General features: G+C 52.1%; 1 protein-coding gene across 1 annotated transcript in view; it reads right to left on the bottom strand.

Moving 5' to 3' along the window:
- FAM227A (family with sequence similarity 227 member A) overlaps nt 1–13,526 on the bottom strand; it is a 32,113-nt gene extending 18,587 nt beyond the window's left edge. The window contains exons 1-9 of the mRNA XM_045587416.1: nt 13,296–13,526; nt 12,679–12,740; nt 11,495–11,577; nt 10,488–10,557; nt 9,940–10,016; nt 7,683–7,829; nt 4,837–4,938; nt 3,305–3,409; nt 778–901 (exon numbers count right to left, since the gene is read on the bottom strand). Of these exons, the coding sequence (XP_045443372.1) occupies nt 778–901; nt 3,305–3,409; nt 4,837–4,938; nt 7,683–7,829; nt 9,940–10,016; nt 10,488–10,557; nt 11,495–11,577; nt 12,679–12,740; nt 13,296–13,432 (907 nt within the window). The 5' untranslated portion in view covers nt 13,433–13,526. The remainder of the gene's footprint in view (nt 1–777; nt 902–3,304; nt 3,410–4,836; nt 4,939–7,682; nt 7,830–9,939; nt 10,017–10,487; nt 10,558–11,494; nt 11,578–12,678; nt 12,741–13,295) is intronic.
- Nucleotides 13,527–17,997: the final 4,471 nt, after the last annotated feature.

Genomic DNA, 17,997 nt, shown 5'->3' with positions numbered 1-17,997 from the left:
AATCCAGCATCTCACTTGTGGATACATACCCACAGGAAGTGAAATCACTGTCTGGAAGCGGTATCTGCACTCCCATGCTCAGTATGTAACGGGTGCTGACCGAGTACAAGTACCAGTACAGACTTCTCTCAGTAACGGTGGCTTTTAGTGACCTTAAAAATGTCTGGGCTGAGCCCCGGTTGGTGTGGCTCAATTGACTGAGTGTCATCCTGTGCACCGAATGGTTGCCAGTTCGATTCCCAGTCAGGGCACATGCCCTGGTGTGGACTCAGTAACCAGTAGGGGGCATTCAGGAGGCAGCCAATCAATGATTCTCATCACTGATGTTTCTGTCTCTCTCCCTCTCCCTTCCTCTCTGAAATCAATAAAAATATATTTAAAAACAGAAAGAAAAGCAGACGTCACACTGGCACCGTGTGCTGCAGACAGGCAGACTGGCGGTTGGGCAGCTGGCATCCTTTGGGGAGGCTATGGAAGGGGGGGTGCTTCTGGGGTCCTGAGTTCTGGGGCCGTCAGCTCCCAGCACAAAGGTAGCTTGTGCACAACAAACGGGGCTGTGCTCCAGCCTGCTGCCTGCAGATGCAGCTGGACACAAAAAGGGGGCTAGGAATGGCTCAGACTGTTTGAGGGAGCAGGAAAATCCGGGCTCTGGCTCTAAGCAAACTCTGTCCTTAAACGCCAAGGAGAGAAAGGACCACTGCCCAGTGAAGGATGGCAACAAGAACATGCTCAGGTGGAAAAAGCGTTTCCAGGATTGCTTTCCAAGCCGCCTCTTACCAGAAATCCACAGGCTGACGGTGTTACAGATGTCAGACTTGAATTCGTGTGTGTTGAGCCAGGACTGTGGGAAGCTGCAGCTGAAGCTGGTGTACAGGCCTTTACTCAGAAGTGACGGCAGCCTCTGGGAGCAAGCAGAGCTTAGGCAACATGCTGGACGTTTCTACACCCAGAAAAGAGCCCCTGGCACCAGAAAGGACCCGTGATAAAATTCTCCACCTGATGCCTGGCCGGTGTGGCTCAGCGGGTGAGCATCAACCCATGCACCAGGAGACCAGGGTTCGAATCTCGGTCAGAACACACGCCCGGGTTGTAGGCTCCATCCCCCATGGGGGGCATGCAGGAGGCAGCCAATCAATGATTATCTCTCATCACTGATGTTTCTATCTCTTTCTCCCTCTCCCTTCCTCTCTCTGAAATTAATAAAAACATTTTTTTTTTTTTAAATTCTCTACTGCCGGAACCTGTTTGGCTCAATGGATAGAGCGTCGGCTTGGGGACTGAAGGGTCCCGGGTTCGATTCCGGTCAAGGGCATGTACTTTGGTTGTGGGCATATCCCCAGTAGGGGGTGTGCAAGAGGCAGCTGATCGATGACTCTCTCTTATCGATGTTTCTAACTCTCTATCTCTCTCCCTTCCTCTCTGTACAAAATCAATAAAATATATTTTAAAAAAATAATAATAATAAAATAAAATAAAATAAAATAAAATAAAAAATTCTCTACCTGTAAGCATGCTGCCTTCCTGGTTATGAACGGAGCAATCTCCACCTGCACTGCCCACAGCCCGGTGAATCCTTCCCCCGCCTGGGAGCACGTCCCAAACACACCATGCTGGCCAGCAACCCTCCCGCTGGTCCCTTCTGCAAGCAGCCAAAGGTGACAAGGTACTGGTGACCTGCCATCTTGTTGTCCCCAGAAATGGTACTAGTAAGTATTACTCACTGGAGTGCTCCTGTGCACAGGTGGTAGTGTCATTTCTTAACTATGTTTGAGCTCAAATTATATATCTATATTTGGCTTTATTCTTTTGTCATCTTTTATAATAAAAGGCTAATTTGCAAACTGACTGAACTACAGAACTATCAATTGCTTTGATGCGCACTGACCACTGAGTGGGAACACCACTCAGCCAGAAGCCAGGCCCAGGGCTGGCGAGCGCAGCAGTGGTGGGAGCCTCGCTGTCTCTATGGCAGTGCTAAGGATGTCTGGATTGGGCCTAAGTCAGCAGTTGGACATCCCCAGAAGGCTCCCGGACTGGGAGAAGATGCAGGCCGGGCTGAGGGACACCCCTCTCCCCCCCGCGAGTGCACGAATTTCATGTACAGGGCCTCTAGTTATAACATAAGCACTTCTCCTAGTTATTATAAACTCTTTGTGGGATTATTTTCCCAATAGTGACTTTTATAATATTACTGGAGGCCTGGTGCACAGATTTGTGCATGGGTGGGGCCCCTTTATGTGGCCTGCAGGGATCGGGCTGAAACCAGCAGTCCAATGCCACCTGCCACTCCTGCCTGCCACTCCTGCTCATCCCGGCCCCACTGTCCCTGTCACTGTCACTGCTTGGCAGGCTTGCTGCTGCTCCGCTGGGGTCTCAGGGCTGCAGCAGCCAGCTGTGAGCCCTGCTTCAGACACCCGTTGGTCAGCTGAGTGGTGCTCCTGCTGTGGGAGCTCACTGACCACCAGGGGGCAGCTCCTGCATTGAGTGTCTGGCCCCTGGTGGTCAGTATGTGTCACAGCAACTGTTGAGCAGTCACAAGTCATTTAGGCTTTTATATATACAAACTAGATGCCCAGTGCACAAAATTTGTGCACTGGTGGGGGTCCTTCAGCCCAGTCTTCACCCTCTCACAGTCCTGGAGCCCTCAGGGGACATCTTACTGACTGTTTAGGCCCACTCCCTATGAGAGTTTGATAAATTTTTTTCTGGAATTTTTTTTATACATATATGTGTGTGTGTGTGTGTTTTTTGTTTTTTTTTTTAACACAAAGTTGTATAAATTGCCTTGTCTTTCACTTAAAATCTTTCCCAATCAGTACAGGGTGGGCCAAAGTAGGTTTACAGTTGAATGTGCTGAAACAGTTTATTACTGTATCATTATTATTATTATTATTATTTTAATATATTTTATTGATTTTTTACAGAGAGGAAGGGAGAGGGATAGACAGTTAGAAACATCGATGAGAGAGAAACATCGACCAGCTGCCTCCTGCACACCCCTTACTGAGGATGTGCCCGTAATCAAGTACATGCCCTTGACCAGACCAGAATCGAACCTGAGACCCTTCAGTCTACAGGCTGACACTCTATCCACTGAGCCAAACCGACTTTGGCACTGTATTATTATTTATTAATTATTGTATTATTTTCCACTCAAACAACCGTAAACCTGCTGTGGCCCCACCCTGTATATTCAGACCTGCCCCATTTTTCTAACTGCTGCATGACAAGTCAGTGTAGGAAAAATCACAGCTTACCAATTGCTCCCTATGTGATTTTTTTCCTGAACAGTGGTGATACTCACTTTTAGAATCGCCTCTTCATAGTGGGGCCCGGACCCACGAAACAAAAACAAAGTGTACTGTTGGGATATCCGGTCGAACAGCTTATTCTGGATTTCTTTGTTTTGCTACCAGGAGTAAAAATAGAGCAGGAATTGTTAGAGTCCCTTTTTTTTTTTTTTTTTTTTTTAATATATTTTATTGATTTTTGTACAGAGTGGAAGGGAGAGAGATAGAGAGTTCGAAACATCAATGAGAGAGAGTCATCGATCAGCTGCCTCTTGCACGCCCCCTACTGGGGATATGCCCGCAACCAAGGTACATGCCCTTGACCGGAATCGAACCCGGGGCCCTTCAGTCCCCAAGCCGACGCTCTATCCATTGAGCCAAACCGGTCCCAGCAAGAGTCCCTTCTTGAAACAGCAAAGGACTGAGATTCTTAAATAAAATTTTCTCTCATTTTAAAAAATTCATTTTCTCAAGATGTTTAACCTATTAACATTTAGGAAATAGTACGGCCATTTTGTATGATTTATGAAACATGTGCAGCAGGGCAGAGGGTTGAAGAAAGCCCCTAACTCTGAGCCAGGAGTCCTGACTTTCCTCCTGCCCTGCCCCTGGCCAGCCATGTGACATGGAACAGTTACCGAAAGTCAGGGCAGCTGCAAGGCATTGGGGAATGGCTAAAGCGCAGGGCATGAGGAGAGACGTGGGTGAGGAGAGGAGGGGAGGGGAGGATGGGCTGCAGAGGCAGTGCATGGGTGAGGAGAGGAGGGGAGGGGAGGATGGGCTGCAGAGGCAGTGCATGGGTGAGGAGAGGAGGGGAGGGGAGGATGGGCTGCAGAGGCAGTGCATGGGTGAGGAGGGGAGGAGAGGGGAGGGGGCTGCAGAGGCAGTGCATGGGTGAGGAGGGGAGGGGAGGATGGGCTGCAGAGGCAGTGCATGGTTGAGGAGAGGAGGGGAGGGGAGGATGGGCTGCAGAGGCAGTGCATGGGTGAGGAGGGGAGGGGAGGGTGAGGAGGGCTGTATAGGCAGTTGCATGGGTGAGGAGGGGAGGAGAGGGAGGGGCCTGCAGAGGCCCCCAGTGCATGGGTGAGGAGGGGAGGAAAGGGGAGGGGCTGCAGACGGCAGTGCATGGGTGAGGAGGGAGGGAGGAGATGGGCTGCAGAGGCCAGTTGCATGGGTGAGGAGGGGAGGAGAGGGGAGGGGGCTGCAGAGGCAGTGCATGGGTGAGAAGGGGAGGGGAGGATGGGCTGCAGAGGCAGTGCATGGGTGAGGAGGGGAGGAGAGGGGAGGGGGCTGCAGAGGCAATGCATGGGTGAGAAGGGGAGGGGAGGGAAAGATGGGCTGCAGAGGCAGTGCATGGGTGAGGAGGGGAGGGGAAGGGAGGATGGGCTGCAGAGGCAGTGCATGGGTGAGGAGGGGAGGGGAGGGGAGGGAAGGATGGGCTGCAGAGGGCGTGGAACCAGAGGGCGTGGCCCACGCAGAAGGGGCAGGGTCGGTGCCAGGGGAAGAGGCCCAGGGCAGGGAGAGCAGCCCACCCGTTCGCACGGACCTGATACCTCTCATGAAAGATCCACCAGAAGCTGTCCAGCCAGATGGCCCGTATAGGAGGGGAAGAAAGGAACGTCTCTAAGTCTTTAAGCGAACAGAAGAACTTGAAAAGAAACAAAATTCACATTATTACTGTTGCTGCTGTTTTTAATTCACCGGGAGCCACAGCCAGATTCACAATCATCTCCACTCACAGCCTTCCTTCCTCTTGGTCCCACGCCTGTTATAATCCCAGCGTTTCCACCTGTCATTTGTGGAGTCAACTTAAAAAATAACCAACACCCACTTTGTAGTGAATGGTGACTATGTGCCTTGCCATGTGACTGTTGACTGTTTCACATGGGGGAGCGGGGGTGGGGAGAGCGGGGTGGGGGGGAGCGCGGGGTGGGGGGAGCACGGGATAGGGGGAGAGTGGGGTGGGGGGAGTACAGGGAGAGAGCAGGGTGGGGAGTGGGGGAAGAGCGGGGTGGGGGAGAGCGGGGTGGGGGGGGAGAGTGGGGTGGGGGGAGTACAGGGGGAGAGCAGGGTGGGGGAGAGTGGGGTGGGGGAGAGGGGTGGGGGGGAGAGGGAGAGTGGGGGAAGAGCGGGGTTGGGGGAGAGGGGTGGGGGGAGAGGGGGAGTGGGGGAGAGTGGGGTTGGGGGAGAGGGGTGGGGGGGAGAGGGGGAGTGGGGGAGAGCGGGGTGGGGGGAGACCGGGGTGGGGGGGAGAGCGGGGTGTGGGAGCGCCGGGTGGGGGGGAGCGTGGGTTGGGGGGGAGAGTGGGGGGGGGGGAGTACAGGGGGAGAGCAGGGTGGGGGAGAGTGGGGTGGGGGAGAGGGGTGGGGGGGAGAGGGGGAGTGGGGGAAGAGCGGAGTGGGGGGAGAGCAGGTGGGGGAGTGAGGGGTGGGGGAAGAGGGGGAGTGTGGGGAGAGCGGGGTGGGGGGAGAGCAGGGTGGGGGGGAGAGCGGGGTGGGGGGGCGCCGGGTGGGGGGGAGCGTGGGGTGGGGGGGAGAGTGGGGTGGGGGGAGTACAGGGGGAGAGCAGGGTGGGGGAGAGGGGTGGGGGGAGAGTGGGGTGGGGGGAGTACAGGGGGAGAGTGGGGTGGGGGAGAGGGGGGGGAGAGGGGGGGTGGGGGAAGAGCGGGGTGGGGGAGAGCAGGTGGGGGAGAGGGTTGAGAAGGAAGTGAAAGAGGGATGGCCCCTGAGCAGGACGGAAGAGGGTCCTTTTCCAAAGGGAAGGAACCTACTTTCCTTCAGTTCCTGGAAAGCAGCAATTGGCGTCAGTAAAAGGCTAAAGCACTCCAGGAGACGCAGCGTAAGGAAACTTTCTCACAAGACCTCACAAATGGGACACTGAGTCGCGCAGAGTCATTGCCTCGGGCCACGCATGCAGGACATAGCACGGGGGAACACGCTGGCTGTGCCTGACAAGGGTGAGCAGGCACATGGGCTGGAAAGACACAGAGGAATAGTGGATCCAGGCACCACACAATCATTTCAATCCCAGGAAGGAAAAGGAAGAAGGAAAGCACTACAGTCTCAACACTCAGCAGACACTGGATCCATGCACGGCTCCACCGGATTTCCCGTGTGCTCATGTACCAGCGCATCTGGAGAATCTCCACGCTGGCATGCTTGCCCACCAACACGGGATGGCCCGGTGAGAGACTCTTCGTAAACATCCGTTGCAATGGCTGAGGATGATATATATGCCAAAAATGGCTGTACTGTAACACTGCTGATCATTAAGCTTCCTAAGAACATTGGTGATAAAACTGCCGTTGTTTTAGAATGTGTGACTGAGAGCTTGTATACACATCCTCATTGAAACCCACACAGACGCTTTCAGCTGGGGACCGCTGCTCTCCCTGCTTCACACAGACCCTGGAGCCCAGGGAGCCTCCGAGCCGCCAGAGGTCCCGTCTCCCACTGCTGCTGCCAAAACGACAGCGTGCACCCCTTTCCCACCTTCCTGGGAGCTCAGGATGCTCCCTCCGAGGGCTGCCGCTCCACATCCCCCCCGAGGGCAGCGGGGACCGGGCGCCACACCCTGGGTGACCCCCGCCCTGGCTCAGTGACCAGCAAACACCACCTTCGCGCTGGGCAGGGACTGACCAGACAGATCAGCACTTTTAGGAAGTCTGGATGCAACCACAGAGGAAGGAGGCGGAGGTAACCAGAGACCCAGGAGGAGAGCAGACAACAGGGAGGACTCAGGACAAAGAGAAGAGAGGGAAGGACACCGGGGGAGAGGGAGAGAGGGAAAGGGGAGCAGGGTGCAGCTGAAGCACGCGTAGTGACGGATGACCAGGCAGGAGCTGCGTGGGGACTGCAGTGGTGCCGTGTGAAGGGCAATGAGGCCGTTTTCCGGGCTCCCTCCCTGCCCACACCTCCTCTAACTCTCCCCTCCTGAGGGCCAGCCCTCCGGCTCACACGTGTGGGGTTCTGGGCCGCAGCCACCCCTCCTCCCTCCCCGCTCGGAGCCCAGGGCGGCTGCTCTCCAGGTGGGAGCTCACCCCACGGTTTAACTAGTGTCCAAGAAAAGAAGAAACTGAGTTTAGGATACCCAGTGTGGCACTGACGGCAGTTTTTAAAGGTGTGTCTGAGGGTGCGGCTCAGGGTTTTGCTGATGGAATACGTGGTCACAGCGATCCGATCCGGAGACCAGCGCTCCGCAGGCAGAACGGGTTCTGGAGGGAACGCGGGCTCGGGGTCTAACCTCAGCTGTCACTTTGGACCACGTGGCCCTCGGTGACCTGCTCCATGCCCTGACTGTTCCGGGTGCGCCTGGGACAGCTGCCCGCTGCGGGTGTGTGTGTGTGTGTGTGTGGCACAGCCGGCCGAGGCTGGCGGCACAGGAGCCGCTTACCCTGCCAGTTAAGAGGCTCCTCTCGGAGCGAACCACGTTGCCCACCATTTCGCAGAAGTCCACCCCGTTCGGGAGCTCGTTCGGCATGGAGTCGTCAAACTGGGGGTACTGGTAGAGCTCGGCCAGCAGATTCTTGTCTGCCGTTCTCTGCGGCAGAAGACAGAATGTGGAAATGGGTGCATCATTTCGACGGTTTAAGACAACAGGGTGTCTTCCCCTTTCTGTCATCAAGACAATAAGACCACCTTACAGGGCGTGATCCTGGCACCTCCCACCACACACTCATGCACACCATCTCTATGTTCCCTTTTGGGCTTGGAGCACACGTAAACAAATGTGTTATGAAACTTCATTTACCCCCCCCACACACACACTTTTATGTCCTGCTCTATCCATTTAACATTAGATTGTTCACATTGCTATGCTCTTTACATTTCTCACCTATAATAATATATCCTATTAATAAGATGGGCTATAATTAAGCTAATTACTTCCAATTAATGCTACTGCATACACACACACACACACACACATATATATTTATTTATTTATTTATTTATTTATTTATTTATTTAATATATTTCTTATTGATGTCAGAGGGAAAGGTAGCGGGGGAGAGAGAGCTAGAAACATCAACGATGGGGAGAAGCATTGATTGGCTGCTTCTTGCACACCCCACACTGGGGATGGAGCCCGCAACCTGGGCCTGTGCCCTGACCGGGAATCGAATGTGATCTCCCGGTTCACAGGTTGATGCTCAACCACTGAGCCATGCTAGGCGAGAGCCATTATATCTTTTAAATTAGTAATAACTTGGAACATATAGCTTCCCCCTTCTTTGGGTTATTTATTTAGTATGACTTTCTCAAAATGGCGATATTAGGTCAAATGACTATCCTTATGGTTCTTAATATACACCATTAAACGGATTTTTAGAATAAAAATAAAACTATAAAAATGTAAAAATACAGAAAAGTTGAAAGGGTAAACTAATTACCATCACTTGGCCCTAGCCAGGTAGCTCAGTGGGTAGAGAATTGTCCTGATATGCGAAGGTTGCAGGTTCAATCCCCCGTTAGGGCACATACAAGAAGCAACCAATGAATGCATAAATAAGTGAAACAACAAATCAATGTTTCTCTCTCTCTCTCTAAATCAATCAATAAAAAAATTGTTTTAAATTACCATTGCCCAGAGGCACCTACTGGAAATATTTGGAGGGACTGAATTGCTTTCTAACTGGACTATGGCTGAACTCAGTGACTAAATGCACTGACTGTGAGCCGGACGACCTGGGCTCAGACGTCGGCTCCACCATTCAGCAGCTGTGCTACCTTGGGCCAGACATTTAATTCTGCTCGGCCACCATCGTGGTTATAGGACAGTTTCCATGCTGTCTCTCGACGCTGGACTTTATGCTATGTGGGCATTTCCTAGACCAGTGGTGGTCAAACCGCGGCTTGCGAGCTACATGTGGTTCTTTGGCCCCTTGAGTGTGGCTCTTTCACAAAATACCACGTTCAGGCGTGCACATACCATGCAATTGAAACTTCGTGGCTCATGCGCAAAAGTCTGTTTTCGGCTTGGGCGAGTCTATTTTGAAGTGGCGTTAGAACACTCAAGGGGCCAAAGAGCTGCATGTTGCTCGCGAGCCATGGTTTGCCGACCACTGTCCTAGGCTAAAAGGTGAACAGAGGATAACAATGCTGCCTTGTTCCTATTCTCCAGCATCTGAAGAGTTTGAATACCTATGACCTGAGTAGTTTAAAGCGCAAGCTTAGGAGATCTTAACTGGGGTGGCTGCTGGAGCGGGTGGCGTCTGGCCGTGGGTCCCAGGATCTGAGCAGGAAGTGGGGCTCTGCCATAAGCTCTGTGTGATGGTGGACAGGCCCTCTCACTACTGGATCCCAGCTTCTCGGGCGTCTGCAGGGACTGATGGAGCAGCCCTGCTGTGTGACCGCCCCTTGGAGCTAATGTGTGGGCTGAATCTGGACTCAGTTTCCGGGAGCAAACATCTACATTCCAAGAGTAAGCAGACAAATGCCTCTGGAACGCCCCCCATTCTGCTCTCTCCAGAGTGTTGTGAGAAATTCTAGCATCTTTAAAATACCCTGAGATCCTCAATAAAGGGATTCATTCTCCTGCACCATCACCATCCTCATGCCAATTATTCCATCCGCCCCCCGGTCCCCCTCCCAGGAATAAAATCAATTTCGTGCCTAGCAGAAACCAGTTACACACACCCAGGACCCCTTACCCTTTTCATAGAGGTGGCTCTGACATTCCTGATTGCTGAGCCACTGCAAACCTCTGGGGATTTTCTTTGACTCCTGTCTGCAGAAGAATGGAAGAGAGAAACGAGATGTGAGAAACCGCAGGGTCTGTCCCCCGCTGGCCTGTAATTATAACGGGGACTTTTTCATTCAGCCTGAACTGCCTGGTGACACTCACCAGTTTTACTATCGAGCTGCTGACTTATTAAGCCCTCCTTCCCCCCAAGCCTGTTCCTCATCTATAAAATACAGTCAGTAATGCCAACCTCACTGGTCGGGGCATTACGAAGATTTAGCAGGGAAATATTATATGTGTGCAACCGCCTGGTGCAGTGTGGCACGCAGTAAGTGGGTGGTCTCTGAGTGGTATTGTTCTTCCCTCCTTTGTTGCCCAATGCCAAGAAGCCAGATTTAAAGACTCCTTCAGAAGATTACAAAAATACCCTCATCTGAAACTCTGGATTCCTGCTGGATGCATTTCAGATACGACAAAACCAGACCCCACAAAAACACTAAGAGAAAGGAATTTTGCCTCTGTCTTCTGAGCTGCGGTGGCTTTTCTCTTTTAAAGCCTTCTTCTCCAACTCATGTCTCTCAAATGCCTTCAAAAACCAAAGAGAAATGGGGCATTAGAGAGCGGTGCAAATCTTGGCGCAGGGCGAGGGTCAGGGGCCAGGCCATTTAGCCATGGGCGTGCAAAAGGCCCGGACAAAATCTGTGACAGCCTTTGCTGTCTCCCCAGGTTGTACGGTCTTGGTGGCCACTGGCCTCCTCCTCATGTCACCACTAATGAGAGGATTCAGGTTCCTCAGTCACAGCCACGCGCCCCTGGGCGAGCGGTTGTGCACGTGAGGACAGGGATAAGCGAGAACTCCATACTTGCAGCTCAATTCTGCTGTGAACCTGAAACTGCTCTAAAAAATAGAGTTCATTAATTAAAAAATATAGCCCTAGGTGGTTTGGCTCCATGGATAGAGCGTCGGCCTACAGACTAAAGGGTCCTGGGTTTGATTCCGGTCAAGGCACGTGCCTGGGTTGCGGCTAAATCCCCAGTAGGGGGCGTGCAGGAGGCAGCCAATCAATGATTCTCTCTCATCATTGATGTTTCTATCTCTCTCTCCCTCTCCCTTCCTCTCTGCAATCAATATCTATCTATCTATCTATAAAAAGATGTAATATGCAAATTAGGTCAGGACTCCGTAATGGGTCATGACCAGACAGGAGGAGGTTGTGTGCACAGGTGAGGCCTGGAGTGGAGACAGAGACTGAGATGGGGGGGGGGGGGGGGCAGCCCCAACCGGTGCAGCAGCTTGGGCGGCCCCAGAGCCGATACAGGCAGGGGGGCCAGGGGCCTCTGCCAGTCAGGCACGGGTCCCAGCCCCCCACAGGGTGCCTCCTATCGCAATTTCAATCGCACGCTGGGCCTTGTGTATATATATCTGAGGCCCCCCTTGGGCAAACGTGCTCTCAAATAAATGGAGGGCTCTCCAGAGCCGTCCCTCCCGGAAGCCTGGCCTCAGCCCCAGGCCCATAGCTCACCAGGATGTTGTCCAGGGGTTTGGGGATCAGGTCCACTTCAGCAATCCGTTCGTTCACCTGGTGGATGGAGCCCACGAGGCACGCTGGGAGGAGGGTCCGCTAAGGAAAGGGGTGGCAGTGACACACAGACAGGATGGGCCGGCGGCCTGGACACGGGCTCACGCCCTCTCTGTGCTGTCTCTCCACTGAATTACCTTCTTTCCAAACATTCAACACGCCTTCTGTCTGGTGTTAAATTAACTGGTTTGTAAATGGTAAGTGATAATTCTATTCTAAATACCTTGGAAAGTATGGAAAGAATAATCCATGATGTTATCACCTTAACAACTCATTAGGATTTAGGGAGATCTTCCAGGATTTTTCACATGCCGCCTTCAGCACATAACTATAACCTCAGTGTATGTCTATTTGACTACTCTGACTTCTCTTCCACTCACTAACATGATAGTTTTTCCATAAAGCAAAATAAATATTTGTAATATTTTAAACAGCATTATACGAATCCACGTAGAGGATGCACCTTACTACACTTAACTGTTCCTTGGTTATTGGATAATTAAATGATCACTTTTTGCAATTATAAGTCGTTGCAAATTATACACATAGGCAGGCAAAGCTCTGTTTCCATATTTTGGATTACTCCTTTAAGGGAGATTTTAGGTTGCAGACGACTGGATCGCAGTGTATCTCAACCTTGTTTACCGCTGTTGAAATCTCTGCTCAGTTCAGTGGCCCATCTTGTTACCCTCGCACTGTCTGAATTTCTGTCTGTCTAAGCTTCAACTGGCCTCAGACACATCCTCTGTAAAAGCCCCCTAATCCTTCCACTCCTCTCGCACCTTCACAAAGAGCAAGGCCCACGCTCTCTCTCATTACCTTCAAGTGTCCTCACAGATCGGAGGGTACTTGGCAAAGGAAGGTGCCAACGAGGGGCATACCCCATTGGGCGGTTAGGCTGCGGTGAGTGTGGGATGAAGAAGAAAGAGGGGTTAGAAATAGGGTTAGAAGTGGCCCGTGGAAGCCAGACCCTGAAACAGGCCCTGCGGGCTCATGGGGGCTCCTCCTGAGGAGGCTGAGAGGCTGCAGAGAAGGGGCGCAGCCGGGTGAGTGCAGCGGGGCCGGCAGCAGCAGGACTTGAAGGGGAATGAGCTCCGTGTGAGAGGAAGGGACCTGCAGTCACTTACAGCCTGAGAGGGCCATGTGCTGGACGAACTCCAGCTCCCCCAGAGACGGTTTCTGTGGGTCCCTGGGGTACAGTTCAGGGGGAAGTGAGATGAGGATCAACGAAGGCGGGACCGGAGAAGGGAGATGCCAGTGGGGCCTGCACAGTGCCAGCAGGGCCACCTCTGAGCCCAGGGAAAAGGGCTGGCAGGTGAGCAGAGGGGAGGCCAGGGGAGGCCAACGGGAGTAAAATAATGTTTTAACTTGTCTGAGGCTAGAGGGCTAGACAATGACTTTTTAGTTGCTCCCTATAACTGTCGTGTTTTGGAAGATAAAAGGGAAAGGAGGAAGCAATAGGGCTGTGGGGGGAGCTTTTTTCTCTTCTTCCTGATTCTTTCAACAAATATTTCTAGGATTCTTCCTTTTGGGCTCTTTCTGATTATCTCAGTAAAACAAATTCAAGTCAAATAATCCTTACCAGTCTCAAACTGTTTTAGAGGATTGGAAGAGTGTAAGTACTGGAAAAAGGAATGACTTTATAAGGAACGAGCTGACAAGTAACAGGTGCTGTAAACTCGGCTCAGGTGGCACCCGGGGGGCAGGTGTACCAGTATTAGGTCTCGACTGTAAACAGCACCACCGAAGGATACAGGGCACATAGTCTGCCAGATTCCTCCTCGCGGCACACTGCTTCGCACCGTATGCCGGGCCTTCGTCCACGGGCACCATTGGCAAGGCGGTGGCGTTGACGACATTCATATTCTTGAAATAAGCCATTGTCCAGTTTTTTGCACACTGACAAATGGTGAGTTCCCACTGCTAACAGCCTCTTGTTCCTCACTCTGATCTTTTCCTCTGTTCAGCCAGCCTCCTGGAATCACAAGCAGCACAGAAATGTCTTAGAAAACAAGGGTGCTCATCGGGCAGGCAGGGCTGATGGGATAAAGGCTTTTGTCTGAGAAGCCCATTGACAAGTGAGGATTTCAAGGCATGCCCACCCCCCAGCCCCACTGAAAATTGTTGTTGGCCCTTGAACAATATGGGGATGAGGTAAGGGTACCCCCATGAAGTCAAAAATCAACACGTATCTTTAGACTCCTGAAGTTGACTATTGGACAGCCTACTGTTGACTGGAAGCCTTAACACTAGCATACACAGTCAGTTATATTTTTATATACTGTACTCTCACAACCAGTAAGCTGGAGAAAACATTATTTAAAAAATCATTAGGAAAAGAAGGCAATCGCGTTTCCGAATTAGAAATAAAATCAAATCTTTCTTGCCTCTCCGAGCCTCCGTGGAGTCTGAGCTGCGGGTGAGGTTCCTATGGCCCCTTTCAGCTCTCCGATGCTGAGTCTATGATTCCAGTGCATCTCCTCAGTCTGAGGCCCTCCTCCACCCAAGGCTCTGCTCCTTCTCAAAAACTGGCCCCATCACTACCCCTCCTCCTGGATATAAAACGCTGGGGCCCAGTTGCCCTCCTGGGTCCTTGCTTTTTGTTCATCACTACAATCTGTGGGTGCTCCACGGCCAGAGCCTGGTGGTAGAAGCCTGGTTTGCATACTAATAAAGATGTAGTATGCAAATGGTTCTTACTCCGTGAAGCGTAACAACTGACCACGTAAGGACCAGGTCACAGATCAGCAGGAGGGTGGGGCAGTGAGCTACAAGCAGGTTGGGGAGAGCTACAGGAGGGGGCAGGGCAGCAAGCTATGGGGTGGGGGTTGGAGGCCGGCAGGGAGCTACTGGTGCATGCATTCGTGTGCAGGGCCACTAGTAATGAAATAAAAGATCTGCCCTCAAGAAGCTCATACATAATGGGAGGAGAGAGAAAGGTAGAGTTTGGTGGAAAACTCAACCAAGGTGCCCTTCCACCACAGTCTCCTCTCCTCTCCTTCCGTTCATGCCCTCCGCTCAGCACGCTTCTCCCCAGCGCTGTGTCCTATGTGCCTGCCCCACTGAACCACTTCCTGGTCCCACAATGCTATGCTTTGTGCCTTTACGCCTTTACACGTGCTGTTCCCTCTATTCAAAGCTCAGCCCAGGTGATACATCTTTTGGAAAACCATCTCTCCTTTTAACCTTTGCTATTGAGGTATTACATATGACCCCCTTCTCCCCCTTGACCCTATCCAGCTTGTGTCCCCACCCCCAGCCCCAGGCCTTCATCGCTCTGTTGGAAAGCCTTCTTCAATTACTCCAGGCAATTAGTACCACCTGCCTCCCTGAAGCCCAGTACTCTTACAGCACTTAATATACTGAATGGGAATCATTTGCTTCTACAGCTTTCTCCATTAGGCAAATTGCTCCGTAGAGATTATGTTCACTAGATATTTGTTTCCATTTTATTCTCACTCACCATACTTCTTTCTAGGCCAAAGAGGCGCTGCATTTTGGGCTATCCCAAGCCAATTGGATTCTAGGAAGCGCTGACGCAGGCCCTCCCTCCTGCTCCTAGCCTTCAGTGAAGCAGGCCAGGGGAGGGCAGGGAGGCAGCAGGTGCACTGCAGGGCTTCTCACTTTCCTCCTGCCCACGCCCCAGCATGGCTAGCAAACTACAACGTGTTCTCTGGCAAGCAGGCGTGGGGTGACCTTGTCACAAAGCCTCTTGCTTCAGTTTAACATTATTCCTCCTCCTGCCTATGGGAAAGCTGAATATTATGCTTTCTGATAGAAATGTTTAAAATACATACTCTGTTCCCTTCTGAATTTTCATCAGACCATTTTAGGATAAGTATTCTCTGAAACATGGTACGTTTTTATTGTCAGTGCTAAAGGAGGGGAAAAGGACGGGGAGGGAACTAACGGAATTGAATAACTACCCTGTGCCCAGCACCATGCTCTGTCCTGGGGGTAGATGAGCAGAAGAGTGAGAAACAGCCTGCCCTCGTGGAGCATGTGATCTGGCAGCCGAGACTGGACTGAGACTGCTTCAAGTCAACATGCTTTGCCCTGGCCGAGTGGCTCAGTTGGTTGGAGTGTCGTCCCGTGCACCGAAATGTTGTGGGATCAATTCCCAGTCAGAACTTGTGCATCCATGTTTCACTCTCACATCGATGCTTCTCTCTCTCCCTCTCCCTTCCTCTCTCTAAAACTCAATAAAAGCATGTCCTCAGGTGAGGATTAAATAATAACAATAATAAAGTTAACATATTCTAACTTAAGCAGGCTGGCTTTTGTTCATTCAGTGACTAGTTACTGAGAGCCAGCAGTACATTCCTACTGGGGACAGGATGGTGAGCTAGTCAGACCTGATCTCTGCCCTAATGGAGCTTATGTCTAATCAAACAATTATCCTATATAATAAAAGGGTAAGATGCGCCGAAGCCGGTTTGGCTCAGTGGTAGAGTGTCGGTCTGCGGACTGAAAGGTCCCAGGTTCGATTCTGGTCAAGGGCATGTACCTTGGTTGCGGGCACATCCCCAGTAGGGGGTGTGCAAGAGGCAGCTGGTCAATGTTTCTCTCTCATCGACGTTTCTGGCTCTCTATCTCTCTCCCTTCCTCTCTGTGAAAAATCAATAAAATATATTAAAAAAAAAAAAAATAAAAGGGTAAGATGCAAATTGACCCTAACTATGGAACAACGGGGAATGATTGGTCACTATGACATGCACTGACCACCAGGGGGCAGACGCTCAATGCAGGAGCTGACACCTGGTGACCAGTGCGCTTCCACAGGGGGAGTGCAGCTCAGACAGAAGTTGGCTCATGGCTGGCCAGCACAGAGGACCAGGCCTAAACCGTCACTCAGGCATCCCCTGAGGGCTCCTGGACTGCGAGAGGGTGCAGGCCAGGCTGAAGGGACGCCCCTTCCTCCGAGTGCACACATTTTCATGCACCGGGCCTCTAGTATTAAGTAGCTGAGAATGATAACTCTGACCACTTCTTTGAAGGGAGGTTCACAGAGCTATGAGATGACATAATAGTGGACACTGACCTAGTCAATACGGCCAAGTGGGAAACTCCCTCTAAGGCGACTCTGCTAGGGGTTCTCAACCTGCTGTAGAGCCTAAGACCATCGGAAAACACAGATATTTACATTACGACTCATTAACAGTAGCAAAATTACAGTTATGAAGTAGCATCGAAAATAATTTTATGTTTGGGGGTCACCACAACATGAGGAGCTGCACTAAAGGATCACAGCATTAGGAATGTTGAGAACCACTAAACAGAGGGGAGCGAGAGGAGAAATGTAGGAAAAGGCCAGACCTGGGTGTCACGGTAGCCACTAACCACATGTGACAAGTCATCCCTTGGAATGGGGTTAATGGGGGTGAAGAACTAAACTTTTTATTTTAACTTTAAAATGAAGCAGCATAAATCTGAATATGTTCATTCTATGTAAAAATGAGAATATTTGAGGCATTTGGAGTTAAATATCATTCAAATTGACATCACCTGATTTTGTTGTTGTTGTTGTTATTTACTTTTTAAAATATGGCTACCAGAGCATTCTAAATGACAGATGTGGCCCACGTTATGTTTCCGGGCAGTGTGGGGCTAGACGGTGCAGACTGTTCTAGGACAATGGGTGAGGGGTAGTTGGAAGGAAATTAATTGGAGCCGGAGACCCATGGTCCTGCCGGTGCACCTGCTAGGCACCCAGTAAACATCCCCTGAGTGTCTTTATTTACCTAATCTCACACTGTTAGGACTTGGGGGGTCCAGAGTTGGTTCTCGAGTAGCTCTCTGCCCCTTGCTCACAGGGAGACCCTGAAGCGCCCCGGAGCCTCAGTCTCCCCGCTCGCAGACACCGATGAGACTGGGTGTGGGGAGACGGCGGGGGTTACCTCTTCCGTCCGTCCGTCCGTCCGTCTCACCGGAAGACCCTGGCGGAATCCCACGGCCCCGGGGCAGGTTTGGTCCCGGGTCCCTCCAGGGACCCTGCGAGGCTCTGGGGGAGACAGGCGACCCGCGTGGCCCCCACATCGACCAGGAAGAGTGCCCTTTGCTTGGTGGTCTTGCGGGGAGGAGGGCAAACAGACGGAGGCCCATTTTGCTACTGTGAGTCCGGGGGTTCTCCGGGCAACGCCGGGCGCAGCCACCGCGTCCCCCTCCCCACACAATGGAACTCTCGCGAGCGGCCGCCTGACGCGGTTGCCATGGGGACGGCCCCGCGGCCTGAGGAGACCCGACCAACGGAACCGGGGGGAGGCGAGCGCAGTGCCCGTCCTGTCCTCTGTCGGGGGAACCTGTAAGTGACTCCAGGAGACCGACCCTTTGGGAATCCCTATGTCACGGCGATGGCAGCGCTCTTGCGCTTCTGGTCCTTCTCGAAGGTTCGTGTAGTGGGCCGCGCCGCGCCGCGCACCCCCCTATGCTCTCGGTGGTAGCGCCCG

This window comes from Pipistrellus kuhlii, unplaced genomic scaffold (assembly GCF_014108245.1).
Source record: "Pipistrellus kuhlii isolate mPipKuh1 unplaced genomic scaffold, mPipKuh1.p scaffold_m20_p_3, whole genome shotgun sequence".
Classification (NCBI taxonomy): domain Eukaryota; kingdom Metazoa; phylum Chordata; class Mammalia; order Chiroptera; family Vespertilionidae; genus Pipistrellus; species Pipistrellus kuhlii.
This window is presented reverse-complemented; position numbering and strand designations above follow the sequence as displayed.